This window comes from Choloepus didactylus, chromosome 22, assembly GCF_015220235.1.
Source record: "Choloepus didactylus isolate mChoDid1 chromosome 22, mChoDid1.pri, whole genome shotgun sequence".
In the NCBI taxonomy this organism is placed as follows: Eukaryota; Metazoa; Chordata; class Mammalia; order Pilosa; family Megalonychidae; genus Choloepus; species Choloepus didactylus.
Window position 1 is genome coordinate 13016804 of NC_051328.1, and position 24554 is coordinate 13041357.

The window sequence follows — 24554 nt, forward strand, 5'->3', positions numbered from 1 at the left end:
CCCCATCCTCAACTCCACACAGATCCTGTGTTCCAGAAAGGCAGAGGGTTTCCTGGGAGTGTTTCCCTTGTGGGCTAAATTGTGGGTGAAATCTGAGGGTCATAGCCTCGCTGCCCAAGGCCACCCCCAGTCTCAGACATGCTTGCTTTGACAAGCACCATGGTCTAAAGAGTGTGAGCCCAATGGGTGACTATGCAGAAGTCTGGATTTTTGGTGTGGTTGGGAAGATCAGAGGTGCGGGCCACAGTGGAAGGTCTGGCCCCTGAGAGGGGCTCTGAGCTGCAGCTCCCACCCTCCCTTTCTTTCGGTCACGTTGTCTGTCTGGCCCAGGAGACCCCCACGCTCTGCCCACAGCTCCCCTCGGCCCCCTCCCCGGATGCTCCAGGTCTTTGGCTGGGAAGGCCGCAGATCTGAGTGCAGAGCCCTCCCCCACCAACACCCCACTGGGGCCAGAAGGCAGTGGGGTACCTGTTTGCTTCTGGAAACACAGCGACCTGGGCCTGGAGGGATGTGGGTGGAGTAGCGGCCAGTGCCTGGGTCTCTGGAAAAGAGTCTCTCATACTTTAGATCAGAAAGGCCCCACTTCTACCCTGTAGGGGAGGACAAGTCAGAGGCAGGGGAGGGGGGAGGAACCCCAAGGGGGTCAGAACAGCTCAGCTCAGCTGGGAAGTCCCCAGAAGCCCACCCTTAGCTCCCGTGAGCCTCAGTTTCCTCATCTCTGAGGGGAGACCTCAGCCCCCTGCCCTGGCAGCCTGGGCATCCGGCACTCACCCCCAGGGCCTGGGCCTGCCGCGGCCTCCGCCTCCCCCTCGAATGGCTCTGCAGGTGGCTGGAGGGTTCAAACAGGACCAGTAAGTCCTCACGGAGACCAGTTTCGTTCAGGCAGGGGCGGCCCCTGACACACATCAGGGACCCCACCCTCACCCCCAAGGCTTCACAAATCTAGTCTCACCATCATCTCTGTAAATCCCGGAGACCTCGCTTTCTACTGGGGACACTCCTTCCTCCCAGCCCCAGATGTCCCTCCTCACACCCCCCAAGGTAGCCTCCCAGGCCTATCACATCCCAGAGGAGCTGCTCCACTTCAGCGGCCTTCTGAGGGGAGGGAGGAGCAGTTAGTTACAAGACTTGAAGCAAGCTGAGGGTAAGAGGGAGGTGAGAGGAGCTGCCCCCACCTCACCATCCCCAGCTACGGTTCTCCCTCTCCTTCCGCACCAAGCCTTCCATTCCCCTCTAGTAGCCAGGTAGGGGTCAGCCTCTGCCATCTGTCTCTCATGTGCTTCTGCAGCTGTAGCTCCTGCTACCATGTGCACAGATGTGCACACACAGTCACATACATGTGCATATACAGGCAAACATAAATGTGCACACATGCACAGACCCACAACCATGAGCAGAAATCTAAACATGTGTACATGTGCAAAAATAAGCACATGTGTGTATACATACATGTGCCCAGACAGGCACCCAACATATTGCACATATATATGCACATGTGCCCAGGCACACATACACATGCAAACAGGCAAGACAAACACTGTGTGCACATACACACCTTTGTGCATGCAGAGATGTACACATGTATACCCATACCTGCATGCATACACAGACACACAAGTATGCATATACACACACATGCACGTATTCATGCAGATGTACAAACCATCTATCTAAATGCATGTACATGAGTATGCATGCACAGACAAAACATGCAGATACACATGCACAGACATGCAAATATGTGCATATATACACATGCACAGAAATATAAAGACACGTAAAGAATATGATTACATTCACAGACTCAGAATGTACACATTAGCACACCACAAATAGACACAGAACCATAGACACAGTCCACATGTGTACACACACATGCAAACCTATATGTATGTATACCTGCATGTGCAGATACATACATATAAATGTGCATACATGGGCATGCAAACCCCATTTGCATACGGACACATTTATTCACACAGACACACATCAAGGACAGAAGGACACAAGGTGCAACATATGTGCATGCACGTTTGTATATGCAAACACACAAATGCACACAAACCCTATACCTGGGTAGCTCACTGTTTCCTAAATATACCCTGCACTATCGTCTGCCAGGAATGCCCCACCCCTCCATCTCCTCCAGTGAAAATTCTGCCCAGCCCTCTATGTCTGTGAAGTACTCCAAGCTCCAAAGTTAAGATGACTCTCCCTCCTCCAAGTTCTAATTTTCTCAGTCTGACTTGCTTATTTCACTCTCCCAGAAGGGTACAGCTAAGGCCAAAGTTGGAGCTCACCACATCCCCTCTGTCATCCCAGAAGAATGAGCTGCTCACCCCCAGGGGTCATGCCTTATTCATCTGTATGCCCCCATCAAGCACAGGGCCTGGCGTCAATTAGAAATCAAATTAAAATCCGTTTAATAAAGATGCTGAATTAGTTGTCCTCGGGCTCCTGAATGGATAGGACATAGACTAGTCAAGTTTTGATGTGCTTAAAAGGAAGTTCTGGAGCAAAGCTGTACAAAGTATGATCCACAGACCAATGCCAGTCTGCAAACAGTTTGTTACTGATCCAGGATGAATAAACAGTGTGTGCCTGAATGTAAATCAATGCACTACTTCACTGAGAAAGTCTTGCTATAAAACATGTGACAATATAGTAGGTTGACATTCTGGCCCAATCCAATTCCCTTCCCATCATGAAACAGTAACAAGAAGTTTATGGACCAGCTGCTTTCAGTAGCACTGTTACAGATGCTAGAGGTCAGCGAACTATGGCCCAGCAAACAGGTCTGCTGCCTGTTTTTGTAAATAAAGTTTTATTGAAACAGCCATGCTCATTCATTTATGTATTGACTATAGCTATTTTCACACTATAATGGCAGAGTTCAGTAATTAACAGAGATGGCATGGCCCACACATCCTAAAATATTTACTCTCTGGACTTCTTTATAGAAAAAGTTAGCTTTGGGCAAGCCCTGTCCACTCTCCAGGACTTGGATCTCCATGTTTCCTTCTGGCTCCAAATTTCCCTGTTGTGGAAGGACAATGGGGGCAGTGGTCTAAGCTGAGAAGTCCCTGAGTGGGGGACCAGCCCGCCCCTCCTTGCCCTCTGCTTCTCACCAGGGGCTCATCCTCTAGCTCAGCCTCCGTGGGGGCTGTTGCAGACTCCGGCTCTGGCTCCGGCTCAGGCTCGGGCTCGGGCTCGGGCTCTGGCTCTGTGCCCTCTTCCTGCTCCGGCCTTGTCTTCTGAGGGGTCCCGGGGGGCTGAGGCAGCACCCTCTGGACCCAGCCCAACATCTTGACACCTATAAGGGACAGACTTTTAGGCCTCACCATGGTGCTCCCTACTGCTCCCCCCATTTGTGTGCCATGTCTGTGGACTGCACATTTCCCTTTCCACTCCTCACCTTTAAAAATACTCTTGCAATTGTAACTGATCGAAATACCCAAGCCCGAAAACAAAGGGCACATAGCAAAAGATGAAAAGCCCCCAATGTCCATCAATGTGCACTGGTAAGAGGGACACATATTAAACAAATTGATACACCTATTTAGTGGAATAATATGGAGCCACTAAAAAGAAAGAAGCAAGTCTATGGGAACTAGAGGGCCTAATAAATGATGACTGTGACTGTCCTGTGGTGTCACATGAAAACACCAATTGTGGAATATCATGTTCAGCATAATCCCATTGTAAATTTAAAGACATATACATTAGAAGTAGCATATGAATGGAAATCTGTTTTGTTTAATATAAGAATAAAGCTATTTCATGATTTTTTTTTAATTTTTAAGATAAAATGCCAGTTAAACCTCTTTATCATGGTTTATGATGATATTTTAGTCCCACCTTAAATGGGTTCAGTTTCTGGTATCAGTTGTCTCCAAGGAATGGAGATCCCCTGCCCTCATGACTGGAGGCCTGCTGCATGGTCTGCCCAAGTGGGCACCACGCAGCTCAACACATGCAGACTGCCAGGCCCAGGGAGGGCCCTGCCGAGGCAATTCCCCAGCGACACAGCTGTCCCTGCCCCTCCCTGGCCATGGGCAGCTGGGGAGGCAGCAGAAGGCCTCTGTGCCCCTCCTCTGCCAGGGTCCTCATTCCTGGGCTGAAAAGGACAAGCCCAGAGCCCAAGACCCCCACCCGAGCGCCCAGCTCCCCGCAGCCCCTCAACACGCAGCCAGCACCTCTGCTCACAGCCCCGGCCCTGGCCCTGCTCTGGCCGCAGCAACCCAGCTTCTCCCATGAGAGGTGGGGGTGGGGAGTCCGACCCCTGGTTCAGCCTCCGAAAAGGGGAACTTGAGACAAACATGGCCCCTCTGGGCTTCCAACTGCTGTTGGGTGGGGCGTAGGCACAGTGATTTCCAAGGTCAGCAGAGCCCATGTTTGGGATGGCAGATTCCAATGACCCCAGCCAGCCACGGGAGGTTACAGTGGGAGCGCTCCCTGCAAACCAGAACCGAGCTAAGTGCACCTCGCTCCTGGCAGCACCCATTCTCCTTCTCCACCCCAGCCCCAGTCCCACCCCAGTAACGTAAGTATTTTCATCACCATTTTACAGCTAAGGAAGTGGAAGCACAGAGAGGTTAACAGACTTGCCCAAGTAAAACATCCAGAAAATGGCCAAGCTGAGTATACTGACATTTGTTGCGAGCTGGCCTCTTCTGCAGACCAGGCCTGCAGACCCTTTCCCAGCAGGAGGAAATTCTGGCCTGCATTCTGGAACCTTCTGGAAATGACTAGGGAAGCCTATCCCACCCCCAATTTTCTTCTACCCCTAGATTCAGTCATTTTCCTCCTGGATCCAACTGTTTGTAGGCCCTCCCACCTTTCGGCCATGTCCCTGCTGATTCTGCCTCGATGTGGGAGCAGGTGGGAAAGAGGACTATGGTGCTGGGACCACCATGATTTTTCAGAATCCTCTAGGGATTGGTTACAATGCAGATTCCTAGGACTCCCAAACCTCTAGGGAGACCTGGACTCTGCATTTCACAAGCCCTGGAAATCCTGATGCATGCTAAACTTTGGGCCCCACTGGGGGAGAGGGAGACCCCAAGTTTCCCAGCCACTGCCTGCTTCTTCATGCCTAAAACCCTTGCTAGAAGGAGAGCATGGGGATCCCACAGGGGTCCCACCGTGCCTCCACCCCATCATGAGTTACCTGCTCAGATGCTGACCACCAGCCGGGAATTGCCTTCTCCCTGCCACTCACCACCGGGCATCACGGACACAGGGGGGATTAATTGGCAGCAGCCGGGCTGTCTGCAAAGGATTAGCAGGTGCCAAGTGGGGGTGGGGGTGGAGGAGAGGAGGCTGATGCCCAGCTCCCCACACACACAGGGGCTAGCAGGGACCTGGCCCTAAGGAAATGGTCCCACGTGGCACAGGTTTGGAGCACCATGGGGTGCCATGGGGACAGGCCTGGCTCCCCACACACCTTGGCCAAGCCACCAGCATGGCTGACAAAAGCTGTCGACTTGGAGGCCCCAAGTGATTCTGGGAGACTCCTCGAAGTGGCAGGGACTTGTCAACTCTCCGCCCACAGTGCAGGAAGCATGCTCTATGCTGGAACTCGGCAGGCTCTCTCTGGCCTCTGTAGCTTGGGTTGCAGGGGCCCAAGGATTGTCAAGATGACTGACTGCCTCTGAGTCTGCCTGGGAACTAAGGTCAGACTGTAAAGAGGAAACGTAGCCTGATGGGGAGGGGGTGTGAGACACAGAGGCCCAGTGACAGAGGGTACTCAGCGGGGAGGGGCCGAGGGAGGTGACAGGAATGCAGCAATTTTTCTTGAGCCCTTCCTGTGAGCCCAGCAGCATGCCCGCCTTGGCACACTGAGCAAGACAGACTTAGGACCTGTTCTCTCGGAGCTTACATCCCAATGGAGAAGACAGAAATAAAAAAGCATAAAAACTAATATATACACTGCAAATTTTGCTTAGTGCCATAAAAGAAATAAACACGGCAGAGAAATGGGGTGGGGCCATCTTTAAATGGGTGGAAAGAGCAGAGGTAGAGATTGGGAAAGAGAGAGGTAGAGAAAGGGCTTTTCTTGTCAGACCTGGGCAAACAGTGCTCCGAGGCAGAGACCACAGGGAGTGCAAAGGCCCTGAGGCAGGATGAGCTCAGTTGCATCTGAGGAGCAGAAAGGGAAAGGGGGCTGGAGTTTAGCAGGTGAACAGGAGGGTGGTGGGCCATGAGGTGGAGAGGTGGGCAGGGCCAGATCGTGTAGGGCCTTGTCCACCATGGGTTTTAGTTGATGGGCCATGGGAAGCCCCAAGTTTTTGGATTGTGAGGTAAAGATAAATATATCGATATTAGCTGCTCTTTAACAAAAGGCAAAAGGCTATCTATGTCTTTTTTTTTAACAGCATTAATCGAGATATAATTTACATACCATAAAAATTCACCCCTTTAAAATGTACAACTTAATGGGTTTTAGTATATTTACAGAGTTGTGCAACCATCACCATAACCCAACATTTTTATCACCCCCAAAAGAAACCCCATGCACATTGGCAGTCACTCCCCATTCTTCTCTCTCCCAACCTCTGCAGGCCCTGGCAACCACTAATCTGCTTTTTGTCTATTTCTTGCCTATTATGGCCATTGCATATAAAAGGAATCATACAATAGGGGATCTTTTGTGACTGGCTTCTTTCCCTTAAGATTCATCCATGTTGTAGCATGTATCAGTACTTTGTTCCTTTTTATCGTCAAAAGTTATTCCACTGTATAGGTATGCCACAGTTTTTTTATCTGCTCATCAGCTGATGGGTGTAGGGAATTTTCTACTTTGGGGCTAAAATACATAGTGAACATCACATGCAAATCTTTGCATGGACCTATGTTTTCATTTCTCTTGAGTAGATTCCTAGGGGTAGAATTGCTGGATCCTATCCTAAATTCAGGTTTAAGAACCTACCAAACTGTTTTCCAAAATAGTGCTCCATGTCTTGACCTGGGTGGTAGTATCACAGGCTTCTTACTATCAATTATTAGTCAAATGAGATATTCATGCCCTTTCTGTATTCTGTTATATTTTATAGCTTTAAGAGTTAAATTAATTAGGGGCTGGGATGGCAAGGAGAGTCAACTCTGGGAAAGTTTTTGATGAGGAGCAGGATCTGGGGCTACATGGAGCAAATGGGGAACCAAATCTTGCACGAATCTCACTGTGGGGGCCCCAGACCTGCTGGGCTCAGCAGCTGGGGCAGGTTATGCAAAGCACATGCCAATATATGCAAAGAAGTGTGTCTCTCCCAAGGTTTCTTCCCCTTGGGATCCATCTCTGATGGTTTTGATCAAGCATAAGGCAGTTCCAGGGGTGCTGGGCTCAAGCCCTAGTGGCCCCCAGGAGGGAGGGAGGCTGCTGGCCTGGGGTGGGTGGGTGCGGGGGACTATCACCCGCTAATCCCTGGCCTGCTGAGGCCACCAGTCTCCCTGATCCCCTTATGCTGACCCTGGAGACTGACCAGCACTAATCTCTACTCTGTAAGTCCCAGGGCTGGGGCAGGCAGTCCTCTTCCCTGGAAGTTTAGGAGGAGGGGAGAGGTCTCCCAGCTCACAGGCACCCCTAATAGCAGGGTCTAACACATTTGGGAGCCCCAAGGCCCTGAGTCCAGAGTCACTCAGCTGGAGGTGGGCTCAGCAGCCAGCGCTGGCCAGCATGGCCTGGCCTGGCCATCTCCAGGGAGCCCCTGCTCCCTGCCTGACATTTCCCAGCATGCCTTGATTGTACTGAGGCCCGAGACGCAGCAGCCTCTTGGGAAGGCTGAAAGGGTGTCGCCCATGTGCGGGAAGCCTGTGGTTGCCAGGGTTGCAGAGAAGTGAGTGTTCTCACAATCAGGCTACAATGGGCATTGTCTCTGGAGAATTTTCCTTTATTCTCCTGCTGTCCCATAAGGCACTGGGTCCCTCTTCACTCCTCTGAGCAGCTGGACGAGCAGAAATTCGTTATAAGCCTGCTCACCCACAGCCCGGGACCCGCAAGTGAGGTAGCTGTTGTCAGTCAGAAGCAGGGGCCGTTTCTTCCCTCCTCTCAGTGTTCCTCTTCCAAGCCCTGAGGCAGCCTCCCCAGGCCTCTTCCCCAGGCCCTTTCCCACTCCTCCTGTCCACCTACCTACCACCTCCAATCTCTCAGGTGTTCTAACTCAGGGTCAGAAAGAAAGCAATCTAAGTTAACAAATTCTTACTAAAGTGTAAATGACTGAAAGTCTCCTGGAAATATCTGCTTTTAAAAGGGAAGGACTGGGAAATCAGCAAAGTTTTCCTAGTTCAAATCTATCATTCCTTTTCCTTCTTTAAAACTTTTCTATGTCTCTCTAGAATTTGGGGTAAAGGCCAGATACCTTAGCTAGGGCCCCCAAACCCATCTTAGTCACCCAGAGCACATGGCACACTGAGCTGCATTCTACACCCACCTGCTGCTGCCTCTTTCTGCACATTACTTCAGACTCAAATGCCTTCTCTACCAGACTCTTCCCTGACTGCCCCGATTCCCCCACTGCACACCCTGTACTGACCTCAGTCACAATCCTTAGCACATCACATGTGTGTCTGCCAGTTTCTGTTGTCTGAACATCCCTCCTACCACCTGGGGAGCTCCTCAAGAACAGGCCCTGGCATTCAGTAGGTACTCAATAAATGCTTGCTGAACAGACAAACCAGCCTTGGCCAAGGTCCCAGATGGAAGGGAGGCAGGCTGGCCTGAGCCCAGGGGGTGCCCCTCAGTGCCCTCTGCCCCCCAGCCATGGCCCGCATCATCGACCTGGTGCCTTGGGATGACGGCTCCACCCTCGTGTACGCGTCCCCGGCCATCCTGCTGCCCGTGGAGCGGCAGCGCAACATGCTGGCTGGCGTGAAGCGGCAGCTCTACCACCCGGCCCTGCCCACCCTGCGGCGAATGGACATGGACACGGTCAAGGCCTGCCTTCCTGACGAGCACTGCCAGTCCTCCACCTACTGCTGCAAAGGTGGGCCCCTCCACCCCACCTGTTGGCCGGCCGCTGCCATCGGCGCTGGCCCCCCTCTGGCTCTGGGGGAGGGGGGAGGCTGTGTGCCAGGGGGAGTGAGCTCGCAGGGAAAAGCCAGGAGTGCCCGATGAAGGGGCCACAGGGGCTAGTCCCAGCTCTGCCATCCCCTGCCCAGGAAACTTCTGCAAGTCACTTGGCCTCTCTGAGCCTCGGGTCCTTTATCGGGAAATGGGGACAGTAACGGCCTACCACACTTGGCAGTGTGAAGTTAAAATGAGATAGGGCGTGGGAAGCCCCTAGCCCAGTGCCTGGCACAAAGCATGTGCTCAGTAAACGTCATTGTTGATATCATGGCTATGGTTGTGTATCTCAGCCTCTGCACGGAAACCAGAGAGAGAGCTGGGCTCCTCGGTTTAAAATCCCCCAACCTCAAATCACTCAAAGTAGGGGGTGCCTCAGCTGACTGCACTCCCTTGAGGAGTAATTTTGGAAAGCGCTTAGAACTGTCCCAGTTGGAAAAGTGAAGCACTGGCGGGAACGAGCCTGCAGCGGTGGAGATGGAGTTGGCCTGGCCCATCCCTGTCCTCATCTCAGTCCTTGTCCCAGTCCTCATCCCAGGCCCAGCCTCCACCCGGCCCTGCCCCAGCAGGTCTTTGCTCACTCAGGCTCATCCTGGCCCAGGAGAGACCGTGGCTCTGCCAGCCTTTGGATTGCAAGGATGAGTCTGAGGATGGCCAAGGGGCCCTGTAAGGCGGGTATTGTTTTTATTAGCGGTGGGAGACTGAGCAGAGGTTGGCAGTTGCACTGGTAGGAGTAGTGATAACAGCAATGATGACAACTTCTGCCCAGCCACAGGGCAAAAGAAGGGAAAACCCTCCTTGCACCTCCCATGGGCGAGACGAGGACGCATGAGGCTTTGGGGGAAAGGGCTCACAGACCCAAGGAACAGCCCTGGTCAGTTGAGGAGCTTGGGTGTGGAGGTGGGTGTGCATACAGACATGCACACTCATTCACTCCAGCACATTTATGAAGTGCCTGTTTTGGGGCCTGACCCTGTGCTAAGATTCCAGGGAAACAAGGCACTTTACAGCCAGAGGGAACGGCATGTGCAAAGGCTGGAAGGGAAAATCTGCACGAGGTGTCTGGATTAGATGGAAGAAAGTGTTTGTGGGGGTGGCAGAAAATGAGGCTGGGGATGAAGATTCCAGCTAGGAAGGATCCTGTTGCTAAGCTCAGAAGCCTGGACTTTCTCTGGAAGAAATTAAGAACCTCTGAGGACTTGTAGCAGAAGAGAGGCCTGAGCATTTGGGGGGGCGGGGAGGGGGTTGGTGGGGGCAGAGTCCAGAGTATTTGGGGTCCGGAGGAATTGGAGGGCAGCACAGTCTTCAGTGAAGGCATTATAGTGGGAGGGATTGGGGTGGTACTTGGGAGATAAAGCCAACACGATTTGGTAGCAGCCTGGGTAAGGAGGTAACTATTCTTAGTTTCTAGCGTATCCTTTCATTGTTTACTAATGCAAATACAAACATATTTTGTTCCCCAACTTTTTATTTAAAATGTTTTCAAACAGAGAGAAAAGTTGTAAGAATAGTGTTATGAACATATTTACCTTCCACCTGCTTCATCAATTAATGTTTTGCCATATTGGCCTTCTTTCCCTCCCCCGCCACTTCTCTCTCCACACACACACACACACACACACACACACACACGCACGTGCACTTTTTTTTTTGCTGTACCATTTGAAACTAAATTGCTGATATTATAACACTTCATCCCTAAATACCTTAGCAAGCAGCTCCCAATGATAAAGACACCCTCTTTCATGATGCGGTACCCTGATCACACCAAGGAAAATTGGGAATAACATATAATATTTGATCCATTTAAAAATTTCCCCAATTATCCCAAAAATGCCTTTTATAGTTAAAAAAAATTTTTTTTGAACCAGAATCCAATCCAGGAATGTGCTTGGCAATCAGTTGTGATGTTCCTTAGTCTTAATCTAAAACTGCCCACCCACTTCCCATTTTTACCTCGTGGTGCCATTTAAAACCTTGTTAATCTAATTTCTATAAACTAGAAGCTGGGTTTACAGGCTGGATTAGCCAATTAAACATCACAAGACTCCCTCATAGGTGACGGACGCTGTGCCTGCCATATTGCTCCATCAGGAGGCATATAACATGTTTGAATCTATTATGCCCCCACAAAAGCCATGTCCTTTACTGCAATCTTGTGGGAGCAGACTTATTAGTCTTTTGATTAGGGTGGACATTTGATTAGATTGTTTCCATGGAGATGTGACCCACCCAACTGTAGATGAGACCTTTTGATTAGGTTATTTCCGTAGAGGTGTGGCCCCGCCCACTCAGGGTGGGTCTTGATTAGTTCACTGAAGTACTTAAGAGAGCTCAGGAGCCAACACAGGGCTGACGCTTCAAGATGCTTGGAGATGCAGACAGAAGGATGTTTGGAGATGCTAAGCTAAGAGATGAAGCCCAGAGGTTGTCCCGGAGAACCTAAGAGGACCCCCAGACACTTAGGGAGAAATGCCCTGGGAGAACAAGCAAAGATACACAGGAGCCGAGAGAGAGAAGCTAAGAGAGACAGAAGCCCAGAGACATTTTGGAGAAAGCCATTTTGAAATGCAACTGGGAGAAAAGGACCAGAAGACACAGGCCACGTGCCTTCCCAGCTGACAGAGGTGTTCTGGCGCCATTGGCCTTTCCTTCAGTGAAGATATCCTCTTGTTGATGCCTTAGTTTGGACACTTTGATGGCCTTAGAACTTAGGCTATTTGTAACTTAATAAATCCCCTTTATAAAAGCCAATCCATTTCTGGTATTTTGCATAATGGCAGCATTAGCAAACCAGAACATAACGTCAGATTGTCCCTCTACACCTGTGGCCAAGTTTGATGATTGGTCAAGATGGTGACCTGAATACTCCTGGCTCCACTAATCGAAAGTGGCTGTCCCACCAGCAGTGAATGAGAGTTCCTATTGCTCTGTATACTCACCAGTGGAGAGTGCTGTCAGTTTGTTGTATTTTAGTCATTCTAATAGGTGCATAGTGACATCCTATTGTCATTTCCATCTCAATTTTTTATCATATTTTTTATTGTAGAATATAACATATATGCATAAAAGTGATTTCAAGTGCAATTTAACAAGTAGTTAGAGAGCAAATTTCAAAGACTGTTTCAGATTACCATTCCACAGTTGCAGTTATTTCCTTATTATGAAATGTATATACAAAAAGGTAATATCTTTCAAAGTATGATTTAACAAATAGATACATAGGAAATTTCCAAAGTGTTTATGAGTTACAGTAGCACAGTTTTAGTTATTTCCTTATTGTGAAATCTAACATATATACAAAAAGATATAGCTTTCAAATTACAATTTAACAAGTAGCTATAGAACAAATTTCAAAGGATGCTATGGGTTACAGTTTTACCATTTCGATTCTTTCCTTCTAACTATTCTAATACCCTAGCAACCAAGAAAAAGAAAATTATATAAAGATTTAGTATTCATAATTCTTTATTAAATTCTTTCTTGTCTGTTGCTAACCTTTTCTCTAGTTTAATCACTCTCCTGATGTTCAGTGATGTCTAGGCAGTGACCACCCTAACCTGTTCATGTTGAAAAGGGGTGGCAACCTTATGAGCAAAGGGGACACATCTAGTTGATGTTCTTGAAGAGGCTATGGCATCTGGGTTTCAGGACTTACCTGACATAGGAGCTCTCTGAAGGATTTAAGTTCCTAACGAATAAACTTAGTGAGTGAAACTTTTATAGAGTCTCAGATAGGGATCTGGGTATTCTATAAGATTTTGGGGACTATTGTTGACTTGGGCTTATCATATTGTGGTCATTTGGCCTATTTAGGTGAAGCTTGCATGGGAGTAACCTCCAGGACAACCTCTTGACTTTATTTGAATTCTCTTAGCCACTAAAACCTTATTTTGTTGCCTTTCTTTCCCCCATTTTGGTCAAAAAGGCATTCCCAATCCCTTGATGCCAGGGTCAGGCTCATTCCCAGAATCCATGTCCCACATCGCCAGGAAGGCTCATTCATCTTGGGGGTCCTGTTCCACGTCGGGGGGGGGGTGATGAATTTATTTGCAGAGTTAGGCTTAGAGAGAAAAAGTTCACATTTGAGCAACAAAAGAGGTTCTCTAAAAGTGACTCCTAGGCACAATTATAGATGGGCTTAGCCTCCTCCTTACAGCCATGAGTCTCACCAGAGCAAGCCTTAGTTTCGAGGATCCAACTATAAAGTAGGGGGTTCCTAAGTTCACATAGTATATGTTATATCCATAATAATCCATCCATATTTCACACTACCATCATTCAGTTGTACAATCCTAATCACTCTCCATTTTAAACAATTCTCATGACCCAAAACATCTCGCAGCTCTTGTCAGCCCCCAATTACTTGTCCATAGTATCTATGTAATACTAATATGGTAGTCCTATTAATTATAGTCCCTAGTAGGCAATGTGTAGATTTTTCCCATGTACTCTTCTGTTGTACACTCTCTGTGCCAATGCCATACCTTAGAAGTATGTCATGCAAGCACCTATCTATATTTGTGGTGCTGATCTGTGAGAAACTTGCCTTTAAGCATTCCCTTTCATTCCTATTTGCCTTTAGTACAGCTCTGATACTTACAATCCCACTAACAAACAATCGTCATCCCTACCCATTACCACACCTATCTGAATTCACCATCATTAACATTATCTGAACATATAAGATTATCATTCCCCCTCACTAGTTACTGTCTATCACTTGGTCCCCAACATTCTTACATTATAAGACATTGATTTTACATTGTTCAGATAGTTCATAGAAGTGATAACATACAACTTCTCTCCTTTTGCATCTGAGTTATTTAACTCAGAATTATATCTTCAAGGTTCATCCATGTTGCCATATGTTTCGAGACCTCATTCCTTCTCACTGCTGCACAGTATTCCATCGTATGTATATATCACATTTTGTTTATCTACTCATCTGTTGAAGGACACTTGGGTTGCTTCCATCTCTTGGCAATTGTGAACAGTGCTGCTGTGAACATCAGTGTACAAATGTCTGTTCACGTCACTGCTTTCAAATCTTCTGGGTATATACCGAGAAGTGGAATTGCTGGATCATAGGGTAGTTCAACATCTAGTCTTCTGAGAAACCGCCAAACTGTCTTCCAGAGTGGCTGTACCATTATACAGTCCCACCAGCAATGAAAAAGAGCTCCAATTTCTCCACATCCTCTCCAGCGTTTGTAGTTTCTTGTTTGTTGGATGGCAGCCGTTCTTACAGGTGTGAGATGATATCTCATTGTGGTCTTGATTTGCATCTCCCTAATAGCTAGGGAAGATGAACATTTTTTCGTGTGTTTTTTAGCCATTTGTATTTCCTCTTCAGAGACATGTCTTTTCATATTTTTTCCCTCTTTATAATTGGGCTGTTTGTACTATTGTTGAGTTGTAGGATTTCTTCATATATACAAGATATTAGTCTCTTATCAGATACATGGTTTCCAAATATTTTCTCTCATTGAGTTGGCTGCCTCTTCACCTTTTTGACAAATTCCTTTGAGGTACAGAATCTTTGAATTTTGAGGAGTTCCCATTTATCCATTTTTCCTTTCATTGCTTGTGCTTTGGGTGTAAGGTCTGAGAAGTGACCTCCTAATACTAGGTCTTGAACATGTTTCCCTACATTATCTTCTAGGAATTTTATGATACTATCTCTTACATTGAGGTCTTTGATTCACTTTAAATTAATTTTTGTATAGGGGGTGAAGTAGGGTCCTCTTTCATTCTTTTTGTTATGGCTATCCAGTTCTTCCAACATCATTTGTTGAAGAAACTGTTCTGTCCCAGTGCAGTGGATTTGGGGGCCTTATCAAAAATCAGTCGACCATATTTCTGGGGGTCTATTTCTGAACTCTCAATTCAATTCCATTGATTATTAGATTATCATTCCCCCTCACTAGCTACTGTCTATCACTGAGTCCCCAATATTCTTACATTACAAGATATTGATTTTATATTGTTCAGCTAGTTCATAGAAACGGTAACATACAATATCTTTACTTTTGTGTCTGAGTTATTTCACTCAGAATTAATTTGTATATCTATCTTTATGCCAATACCATGCTGTTTTGACCACTGTAGCTTTAGAGTAGGCTTCAAAGTCTGAGTATAAGTCCTCCCGCTTCATTCTTCTTTTTTAGGATGTTTTTGGCAATTTGAGACCCCTTTCTCTTCCAAATAAATTTCATAACTAGTCTTCCAAGTCTGCAAATTAGGTTGTTGGGACTTGGTTTAGGATTGTGTTGAATCTGTAGATAAATTTGGGTAGAATTGACATCTTAACAATATTTAGAGCATATTCATGAGTATGGAATATTTTTCCACCTATTTAGGTCCTTTTTAAATTTCTTTTAGTAAAATTTTGTAATTTTCTGTGCAGAAGTCTTTTACATCCTTGGTTAAGTTTATTCCTATGGTACTTGATTTTTTTAGTTGCTATTGTGAATGGAATTTTTTTTATTGCCTCTTCAGTTAGGTCATTACTAGTATATAGGAACATTGCCAACTTATGTGTATTAATCTTATATCCTGCCACTCTACGGAATTTATCAGCTCAAGTAGCTTTGTGGTTGAATTCTCAGAATTTTTCAAATATAAGATTATATCATCTGCAAATAACGACAGTTTTACTTTTTTCTTTCCAATTTGGATACCTTTTATTACTTTATCTTTGCAAATTGCTCTGGCTAGCACTTCTAGCACAATGTTGAATAACTGACGTGACAGTGGGCATCCTTGTCTCGTTCCTAATCTTAGGGAAAGGGCTTTCAACCTCTCACCTTTGAGTACTATGCTGGCTGTGGGTTTTTCATATATGCCCTTTATCATATTGATGAAGTTTCCTTCAATTCCTACCTTTTGAAGTGTTTTTATCAAAAAGGGATGTTGAATTTTGTCGAATGCTTTTTCAGCATTTATAGAGATGATCATTTGATTTTTCCCTTTTGATTTGTTAATGTGTTGAACTACATTAATTGATTTTCTTATGTTGAAACACCCTTGCATGCCAGGAATGAACCCCCTTAGCCATGGTATATAATTCTTTTAATGTGCCTTTAGATTCAATTTGCAAGTATTTTGTTTAGGATTTTTGCGTCTATATTCATTAGGGAGATTGGCCTATAGTTTTCCTTTTTTGTAGTTTCTTTATCTGGTTTTGGTATCAGAGTGATATTAGCTTCATAAAATGAGTTAGGTGTTCCTTTTTCTTCAATTTTTTGAAAGAATTTGAGCAGGAATGGTGTCAATTCTTTTTGGAAAGTTTGGTAAAATTCCTCTGTGACACCATCTGGCCCTGGGTTTTTATTTGTAGGAAGATTTTTGATGACTGATTGGGTCTCTTTGCTTGTGGTTGGTTTGTTGAGGTCTTCTGCGTCTTCTTGGGTTAGTCTAGGTTGTTCATGTGTTTCTAGGAAATTGTCCATTTCCTCTAAATTATCTAGCTTGTTGGCATACAGTTGTTCTTAGTATCCTCTTATGATTTTTTAAATTTCTTTGGGATCTGTGGCAATTATCCCCTTCTCATTTCTGATTCTGTTTATTTGGGTCTTACTCTCTTTTTTACTTTGTCAGTCTAGCTAAGGGTCTGTCAGTGCTATCTCAAAGAACCAGCTTTTGGTTTTATTTATTCTCTCTATTGTTTTTTTGTTGTTTTTTTTTTTGTTTTCTTTTGTTTTTGTTTTTGTTTTTGTTTTTTGTTCTCCAGCTCATTTATTTCTGCTTTAATCTTTGTTATTTCTTTTTGTCTACTTGCTTTAGGGTTAGTTTGCTGATCATTCTGTAGCCTTTTCAGCTGTTCAGTTAGGTCTTTAGCTTTAGCTCTTTCTTGCTTTTGATATATGCATTTAGAGCTATAAATTTCCCTCTCAGCACTGCCTTTGCTGCTTCCCACAGGTTTTGATATATTGTGTTCTCATTTTCATTAGTCTCTAGATATTTATCAATTTCTCTTGCAATTTCTTCTTTGACCCACTGGTTGTTTAGGAGTGTGCTGTTTAACCTCCATATATTTGTGAAAGATCTGGTTCTTTGTGGTGGTTGATTTCTAGTTGCATGCCATTGTGGTCAGAGAATGTGCTTTGAATAATTTCAATCTTTTTAAATTTATTAAGCCTTGTTTTGTGCCCCAGTATATGATCTATCCTGGAAAACGTTCTATGGGCACTAGAGAAGAATGTGTATCCTGGTAGTTTGGGTTGTAATGATCTATATATGTCTATTCAATCTAATTCATTTATCATATTGTTTAGATTCTCAATTTCCTTATTGGTTCTCTGTCTAGTTGTTCTATCTATAGAAGAGGGAGGTGTATTGAAGTCTCTCACTATTGTAGATGTGTCTATTGCTCCCTTCAGTTTAGCCAATGTTTGCCTCATGTATTTGGAGCTCCTTGATTGAGTGCATAAACATCTAAAATTGTTATTTCTTCTTTGGTGAATTATCCCTTTTATTAATAAACTGTGTCCTTCTTTATCTCTTATGACATCTTTGCATTTAAAGTGTATTTTGTCCAAAATTGGTATAGCTACCCCAGCTTTCTTTCGATTACAGTTTGTGTGGAATATTTTTTTCCACCCTTTCACTTTCAGTCTCTTTGTGTCACAGGGTCTAAGATGAGTCTCCTGTAAACAGCATATCGTTGGGTGATTTTTTTTTAAATTCAGTTTTATTGAGATATATTCACATACCATACAATCATCCATGGTGTACAATCAACTGTTCACAGTACCATCACGTAGTTGTGCATGTGCATTCATCACCCCAATCTATTTTTGAACATTTTCCTTACACCAGAAAGAATCGTAATAAGAATAAAAAATAAAAATAAGAAAAGAACACCCAAATCATTCCCCCATCCCACCCTATTTTTCATTTACGTTTTGTCCCCATTTTTCTACTCATCCATCCATACACTGGATAAAGGGGGTGCGATCCACAGGGTTTTCATAATCATACTGTCACCCCTTGTAAGCTTCATTGTTATACAATTGTCTTCAAGAGTCAAGGCTACTGGGTTGGAGTTTGGTAGTTTCAGATATTTACTTCTAGCTATTCTAATATACTAAAACCTAAAAAGTGTTATCTATATAGTGTGTAAGAATGTCCACCGGAGTGACCTCTCAACTCCATTTAAAATCTCTCAGCCACTGAAGCTTTATTTCGTTTCATTTCGCATCCCCCTTTTGGTCAAGAAGATGTTCTCAATCCCACAATGCCAGGTCCAGATTCATCCCCAGGAGTCATATCCTGCGTTGCCAGGGAGATTTACACCCCTGGGAGTCAGGTCCCACGTAGGGGGGAGGGCAGCAAGATCACCCACCAAGGTGGCTTACTTAGAGAGAGAGGGCCACATCTGAGCAACAAAGAGGCACTCAGGGGGAGACTCTTAGGCACAGTTATAAGCAGGTTTAGCTTCTCCTTGCAGCAACAAGCTTCATAGGGGCCAGCCCCAAGACAGAGGGCTCAGCATGTCAAGCCGTCAGTCCCCATTGTTTGTGAGAACATCAGCAATGATCCAGATGAGGAAGTCCAACACCTCTGCATTCTCTCCAGCTCTTCAGGGGGCCCCGAATACATATTTTTATTCTCCACCCAAATCACTTTAGTATGTGTTGCTATTTCATTCTGATCTATATAGACCTACCACAGCTCACTTCCTATTCAAAGTTCCATGTAATTGTAGTGTTTGAACAGACTGTAGAAGTTATATCATTTAGTAGATATAGATCCTACACCAAATAAACATCTCTTCCCTTGGCCTCACATGGAAGTTGAAGTTTGAACACAGTCAGTTTCAACCTTCATGTTGGGTCATATTTTTAAATCCATTCTACCATTCTGTACCTTTTAATTGCAGAGTTTAATCCATTCACATTGAAAGTTATTACTGTGAAGGGATCAATTTATCTTTAATGGCACCATGAGGAGGATGTACCATAGTTTATTTAACCAGTCCTTTATTGTCAGTCACTTGAATTGGTTCCAGTCATTTCCAACCAGTGCTGAAATGGGTGACTTTCTACTTGCCTCATTTCCTACTTGTGCAGAATAAATTTCTAGAAGCACAATCGTGAGGGTCAAAAAGTACATGAATTTATAATTCTGATAGATAATACCAAATTGCCCTCCATGGAATTTTACCAGTTTTCATCCCCTCAGGCCTATTTCCTGATGACTTCAATGACTTCAGGATTGTTTCCAATCTGATAGGTGAAAACTGGTATCTTACTTTGAACATTCATTTATCTTATCATGAATGAGGCTGAGCATCTTTTCATATGTTTAGGGGACATTTGCACTTCTTTTAATGTGCGTGAACCACCTGTACATGTTGTTTACTTGTTTTTCAATTCATTTTTCCCTAGAAGCTCTTTCTGTATAGGGAAATTGCCCCTTATCGGTAATATAGCTGGAAATATTTTTTCCATCTACGCGCTTGACTTTTCTTATGTTGTTCTTGCCATGCAGAAGTTTATTTTTATGTAGTCAGGGTTATTAATTGTTTCTTTAAGGATTCTGGACTTTTTTTTTTTTTCCACATAGAAAGGGTTTTGGAATGCCTGGAAAGGTGGGGGGGTTGGTCAGATTGGGAGCTGTGCTGAACAGAATGAGAATGGCCGTACAGGGGATAGGACTGAGGGCGCTTGGAAAGAGGAAGGTGAGGCATGGCAGGATTACTGGGATGAGCAGGAAAACAAGGCAAGCTGAAGTCATTTTCAGGCCTTGGTTCTAACATTGATTCTTTGGGGTGAAGTTGCCCTTCATCTGATCACCAAAGTACCCCACACTTCCCCAATTAGAGCTTTACAGTTTGTGTGTATGAATTAAGGCCAATGCACCTTATCAGAACCAAACCACTGAAGGACACGTCATCATATCCAGAACCAACATGTTAGGGTTCACTCAGTATAAAGCCTTGAGCTTTCATAGCTTGATGACATTCTCAGTGCAGGGGCACACACTGTCCCTTCACCCTCCTAACGCTAGGAGGCCGAGTCTCTGGTCAGGGGCCCTGGACTTTGAGACACCTCCCCCCACCCCATACCACATCCAGTCCACAGTGACAGCTTAGGCAGTTGCTGGGCAAAGAGAGAATATGTCACCTACAAAGAATCTAATGAGCCATTGTAGACACCACCGAGAGGTTAGGATACTGTGGCCTTCTACCCCTATCCCAAAGAAGTCTCTCTGTGTGTACGTGTGTGTAAGGCCTCTGGATTTTGAATTAGAGTTAGAAACTCCACTCCAAGGTTATAAAGGAATATGCCCATTTTTTCTTCTAGGACTTTTGCGGTTTCATTTTTTACACTGGAATCTTTTATCTATTTGGTGTTTAGTCTGTTGGAAGGGGTCAGATATGAATACTTACTTTATCTTAGATTTTTGAAAGTTCTCAAATTAAAAAAAATAAATAAATAAAGTCCAATGTGAACCAAATGTCTCACGTGCAGGGATATGAGCACCAATGACTGAGACCCACTTCTCCCTTTTCTTCTTTCTGCAGATGAGTTTGACAATGCCCACTTCACACTCCTGGGTGTCCCCAACAAACCCCTGCAGTGCTTGGTGAGTGTCCTTTGCCCTGGCCCTGAGTTTGCTCAGGGGAGAGGAACAAAGCCCCTGCCAAGCCCCTGCCAACCCCCAGCCCCAAGCACTCAGGTCCTGGGCTCATCCCTTCCAGAACCTAAGCTCTGCTGCCTGCTTGGGATGCGCCTGCACGTCCCCAGCCCTCGCCTCAGACACGCCCTCCTGTCAGATGGGAAGAGTGTCAGCTCCCGCCTACGGGGTGGTCTGGGACGCCCCCACCCCCAGGCTTCCGCACCGACCCGGCGGCCTTGACCCTGTCGCCCTGGCAGGACATCACGGCCACCGGCCAGAAGCTCCGAGACAGGCACCTCCAGGGGAAGCTGGCGCCGGTCGCGCCGGGCATCAGCCGGGTGAACTGGCCCTGCTTCACGCGCGCCGTCGAGGACTGGTCCCGCTTCGCGTCCGCGGCCGGCGAGTTGAAGCTGCCCTGCCTGGACAAGAGGGGTCGGTCTACCGGGCGCAGAGGACGCGCTGGGAGGCTGCGGATTTGCGGGTCCGCGGAGCTGGGGCGGGGGGTGGGAGCGGACGGGCTGCTTCTAGGGGCGGGAGTGAGGGGCTTGTTGGGGGCCGGGCTGGGGACCCAGGAAGGGCTCTATCTCCGCAGTCAAGAGCTTCAGCGGCTACGCGGTGCGGCACTTGAAGCCGGACGTGACCCAGAGCTGGCGGGTAGGGAGCGCTGCGTGCTGACCCGTCCTCGGGGGCCCTGGTGCGGAGCGGCTGACAGTGGGGCCGCCCAGTCCCCGGGGCCAAGATCCCCAGCTAGGGGCGCTGTGTAGGGCGTGTGCGAGGGGTCCGTGGGCCCCTGTTCCCCGACCCACCCCCACCCCCCTCCCTCTGGGCCGCCCCAGTATTGCCTCAGTCAGAACCCCAGCCTGCAGCGCTACGGACAGAAGCCCCTGCCTTTCGACACCCTGTGAGTAACGTCACCCACCCGGGACCCCAGATCCGGGAGGAGGCAGGGTGGGGCCTTAGCCGCTGTCCCCAGCGCGCACCTAGTAGCTCTTGAAAATGCGGGCGACCTGGGGGAAAAAAAAATGATTGCATCCAATACACCGCAAGGAAATTGCGATTTCGAAATGAACAAATATTTAATTCCTACCAAACGGAGCACTTTGTTCTCGGTCCCTGGCCACGCCCCCTTTCGGAGCGAACAGGTGAACAGGTGCAGCTCCCGGGTGGGCGTGCGGCTCCCGGCGAGGTCCGCCCCTCCGGATCCCAGCGCACGCTCCCCCCTCTTTCCCAGGAACACCTTCCGACGCTTCGGCTCCGACTACAGGTAGGGGGATGACCCCGCCGCGCCCCGCACTCGGCCACGCCCCCGCGGGGGCAGCCCCGGGGCCGCCGCTGGGCTCCGCGGGTTCTCAGAAGCCCCTCCACCCGCCGAGCTCGCGAGGGAGGCGCCCGGGCACTGGTGCCCTCCTTGTGATGCCAGGGGGCGCGAGCTCCTTCCCTCCGGAGAGATCCGCGCCAGGCAAAAGCGCAGCCCACCTAGGGGGGTGGGGTCCCACCCCGTTTGGCCCGGAGGAGGCAGATAGGCAGAGTTAGTGGGAGGAAAGCAGGGGCCAGAAGAGCAAACAGACATATAAACCAAATGAGGAACAGGATGGAGAATCTGCCTCCCAAGATGTGGACAGGTGATGAAAGAGGGTGAGCGTCAGAGCAGGGTCACCTCACAAGTAAAGGCGTGGAGGTGCGAAAGAGTATGGGAGGGGAAGATATTCAAGCATCTTCATCCTTTGGCCATCTTCCACCCTTCCCGCCCCACTTTCTATACTTCAGCAGCACCAGACCCCACCAAGCACAACCCCACAGCTTTGCTCCAATGCCTAGATTGTCCTCCCTGCTCTGCCTGAAAAACTCCTCCTCACTCGTTAAACCCCAGCTCAGATGTCCCATCCTCCTTGAAGTCTTCCCTGACCCTCCCCCCCTCCCCCACACCCCCTCAACTTGCTCATCACATGTACAGCCCTATCTTATGGCACCCAGACTATGGCATTATAATTAACAACGAAAAGTTTGCCTTCCCCCTCCCCATGCACACACAAGGGCATGCTTTCTGTTTGTTAAATTGTAATGCTTGACAGATTAGTTTTACTAAATCAGTGAAAGATGAGTAAAGCAATACATGGTTTGGGATCAGTGGGGTATAAGGATGAAACACACCGGAAGTTCACCGAGCTTGAAAGTCAAGCAGAGTAGCTGAAATCATGTAGATGGAAATAGGGAGCCATTGAATAAGCTACAGAAAGGCAGTGCCTCAAAGGCATGAAGGTGAGCTTTGGGGGGAGGCCTAGAGAAGAGCAGCCTGATATTTTTCTCAGGACATCCAGGAGGCCCCCACCTCACCCCTGTTTCTCTCCACAGTCGTGTCAACTACCTGACTCCCTGGCATTAATCTACGAAAAGGAGGCTGACCCTCAGGCTTCCAGACCATGCCACCTAAGTCCCCCCACAGAGGGCATATGGTGGCACTACCCATCTCCCCAGGAGTTCACGCTGACTGGAAATAAACCTAATGCTTCCACACAGGGACGCACCAGGCCTGTGTGTGTGTGTGTGTGTGTGTGTGTGTGTGTGTTTATTTCAGGGGCCAGGGCAGGGTTACAGCCTCAGGATGAAGGGGTCTTATCCTTGCCTGCCCCATCCCAAAACCTGGAGGACTAGTCGGGGGGAGGCTGAAGGGAGATGTTGGTGACCCCAGGAGGAGAGTCAGGGTCTGAGCCCCAAGACCCAGCTGGGCATGGGGTGCAGGGGCAGGCCTGGGACTTGGGTTTTCCTTGTACCCCTGTCCCCTGCTTGTAGCCCCACACCCAAGCCCCACCCCCTCAACCCCTGAATTTGGGCCCTAAGTAAGGGGAATTAGAAGGCGGTTTTTGCCCAGAGGTATTATCCTCTTCAAGAATATCAACCAGATGCATCCCCCTTCCCCATGACGTCGACACTGCTGTTCAGTATGAACAGGTTAGGGTGGTCACTGCTCAGATATCCCTGAAGTTTGAGACAGTGATCAAACGAGAGGGAGGGGCAGCAACAGACAAGATAGGATTTAACAAAGGATTATGAATGCTGAACCTTTATATAACTATGTATTTTTTTTTTAGTTTCTAGGGTACTAGAATAGGTAGAAGGAAATAACTGACGTGCTGGAACGGTAACCCATAACATTGTTTGGAATTTGCTCTATAACTACTTGTTAAATCGTGCTTTGAAAGTTATCGCCTTTCTGTATATATGAAAGGAAATAACTGAAATTGTGGAACTGTAACCCACAACATTCTTTGAAATTTGCTAACTACTTTTTAAATCACACTTTGAAAGTTATCACTTTTCAGTATATATGTTATATTTCACAGTTAAAAAAAAAAAAAGCGGTTTTTGGATGCCTCCCTGTGCAGCCCTCGCCATCCCAGCATGCCTAGAACTCCCTGAAGGGGTCAAGCAGGCTCCCGGGAACGGGCCAGGCCTGTGGGCTTTGTTTCCTGTGAAGCAGCAGGGTATAGAGGCATGAACCTGGATGGGGTCCCCGAGGCTGCTCGGAGAAGAAAGTTCCCTCCTCCCTAAGCTACCACCAATGAATGTAACATCTAAGCAAAAAGTTGTCTGCTCTACCACACAGCATCAGAAGTAACCATCATTTGCCCATCAATATACCACCCCCAAACCCCTCCTGTGAAAGGAAGTCATGATGGCCCAGGTTTGGGCCAGGTCCAAACCAACCCCACCCAAAAAGGCTAAGGAGGGGTGTCTCCAGCATAGTTAGGGCAGCCAGCATCAATGCTTAGAAACTGGACCTTCCTGATAGCCCATCCCACTGCATCTGTGGCAGCCTGCAAAATGGATGGGTAAATAGCCACCAAGTTAAAGAACTGTCTGTCCA

At 47.2% G+C, this 24554-nt stretch overlaps 2 protein-coding genes across 2 annotated transcripts in view; one reads left to right on the forward strand and one right to left on the reverse strand.

The window, feature by feature from the left end:
• Window positions 1–3305, reverse strand: part of CNGB1 (cyclic nucleotide gated channel subunit beta 1) — a 68395-nt gene extending 65090 nt beyond the window's left edge. The window contains exons 1-3 of the mRNA XM_037816390.1: window positions 3129–3305; window positions 772–829; window positions 469–541 (exon numbers count right to left, since the gene is read on the reverse strand). Of these exons, the coding sequence (XP_037672318.1) occupies window positions 469–541; window positions 772–829; window positions 3129–3305 (308 nt within the window). The remainder of the gene's footprint in view (window positions 1–468; window positions 542–771; window positions 830–3128) is intronic.
• Window positions 3306–8758: 5453 nt separating this feature from the next.
• Window positions 8759–23209, forward strand: LOC119518878 (testis, prostate and placenta expressed). Its single transcript, XM_037816307.1, has 7 exons — window positions 8759–8981; window positions 20595–20656; window positions 20947–21121; window positions 21282–21343; window positions 21526–21590; window positions 21921–21953; window positions 23042–23209. The coding sequence occupies exons 1-7, from the start codon at window positions 8759–8761 to the stop codon at window positions 23070–23072; spliced, it is 651 nt and encodes a 216-aa protein (XP_037672235.1). The 3' UTR covers window positions 23073–23209.
• Window positions 23210–24554: the final 1345 nt, after the last annotated feature.

Coding starts and splice junctions, on each gene's coding strand:
- LOC119518878 (XM_037816307.1), top strand. CDS start 8,759: ATGGCCCGCATCATCGACCTGGTGCCTTGGGATGACGGCTCCACCCTC. Junction 20,657..20,946: donor ACAAACCCCTGCAGTGCTTG/GTGAGTGTCCTT, acceptor TCGCCCTGGCAG/GACATCACGGCCACCGGCCA. Junction 21,344..21,525: donor ACGTGACCCAGAGCTGGCGG/GTAGGGAGCGCT, acceptor GGGCCGCCCCAG/TATTGCCTCAGTCAGAACCC.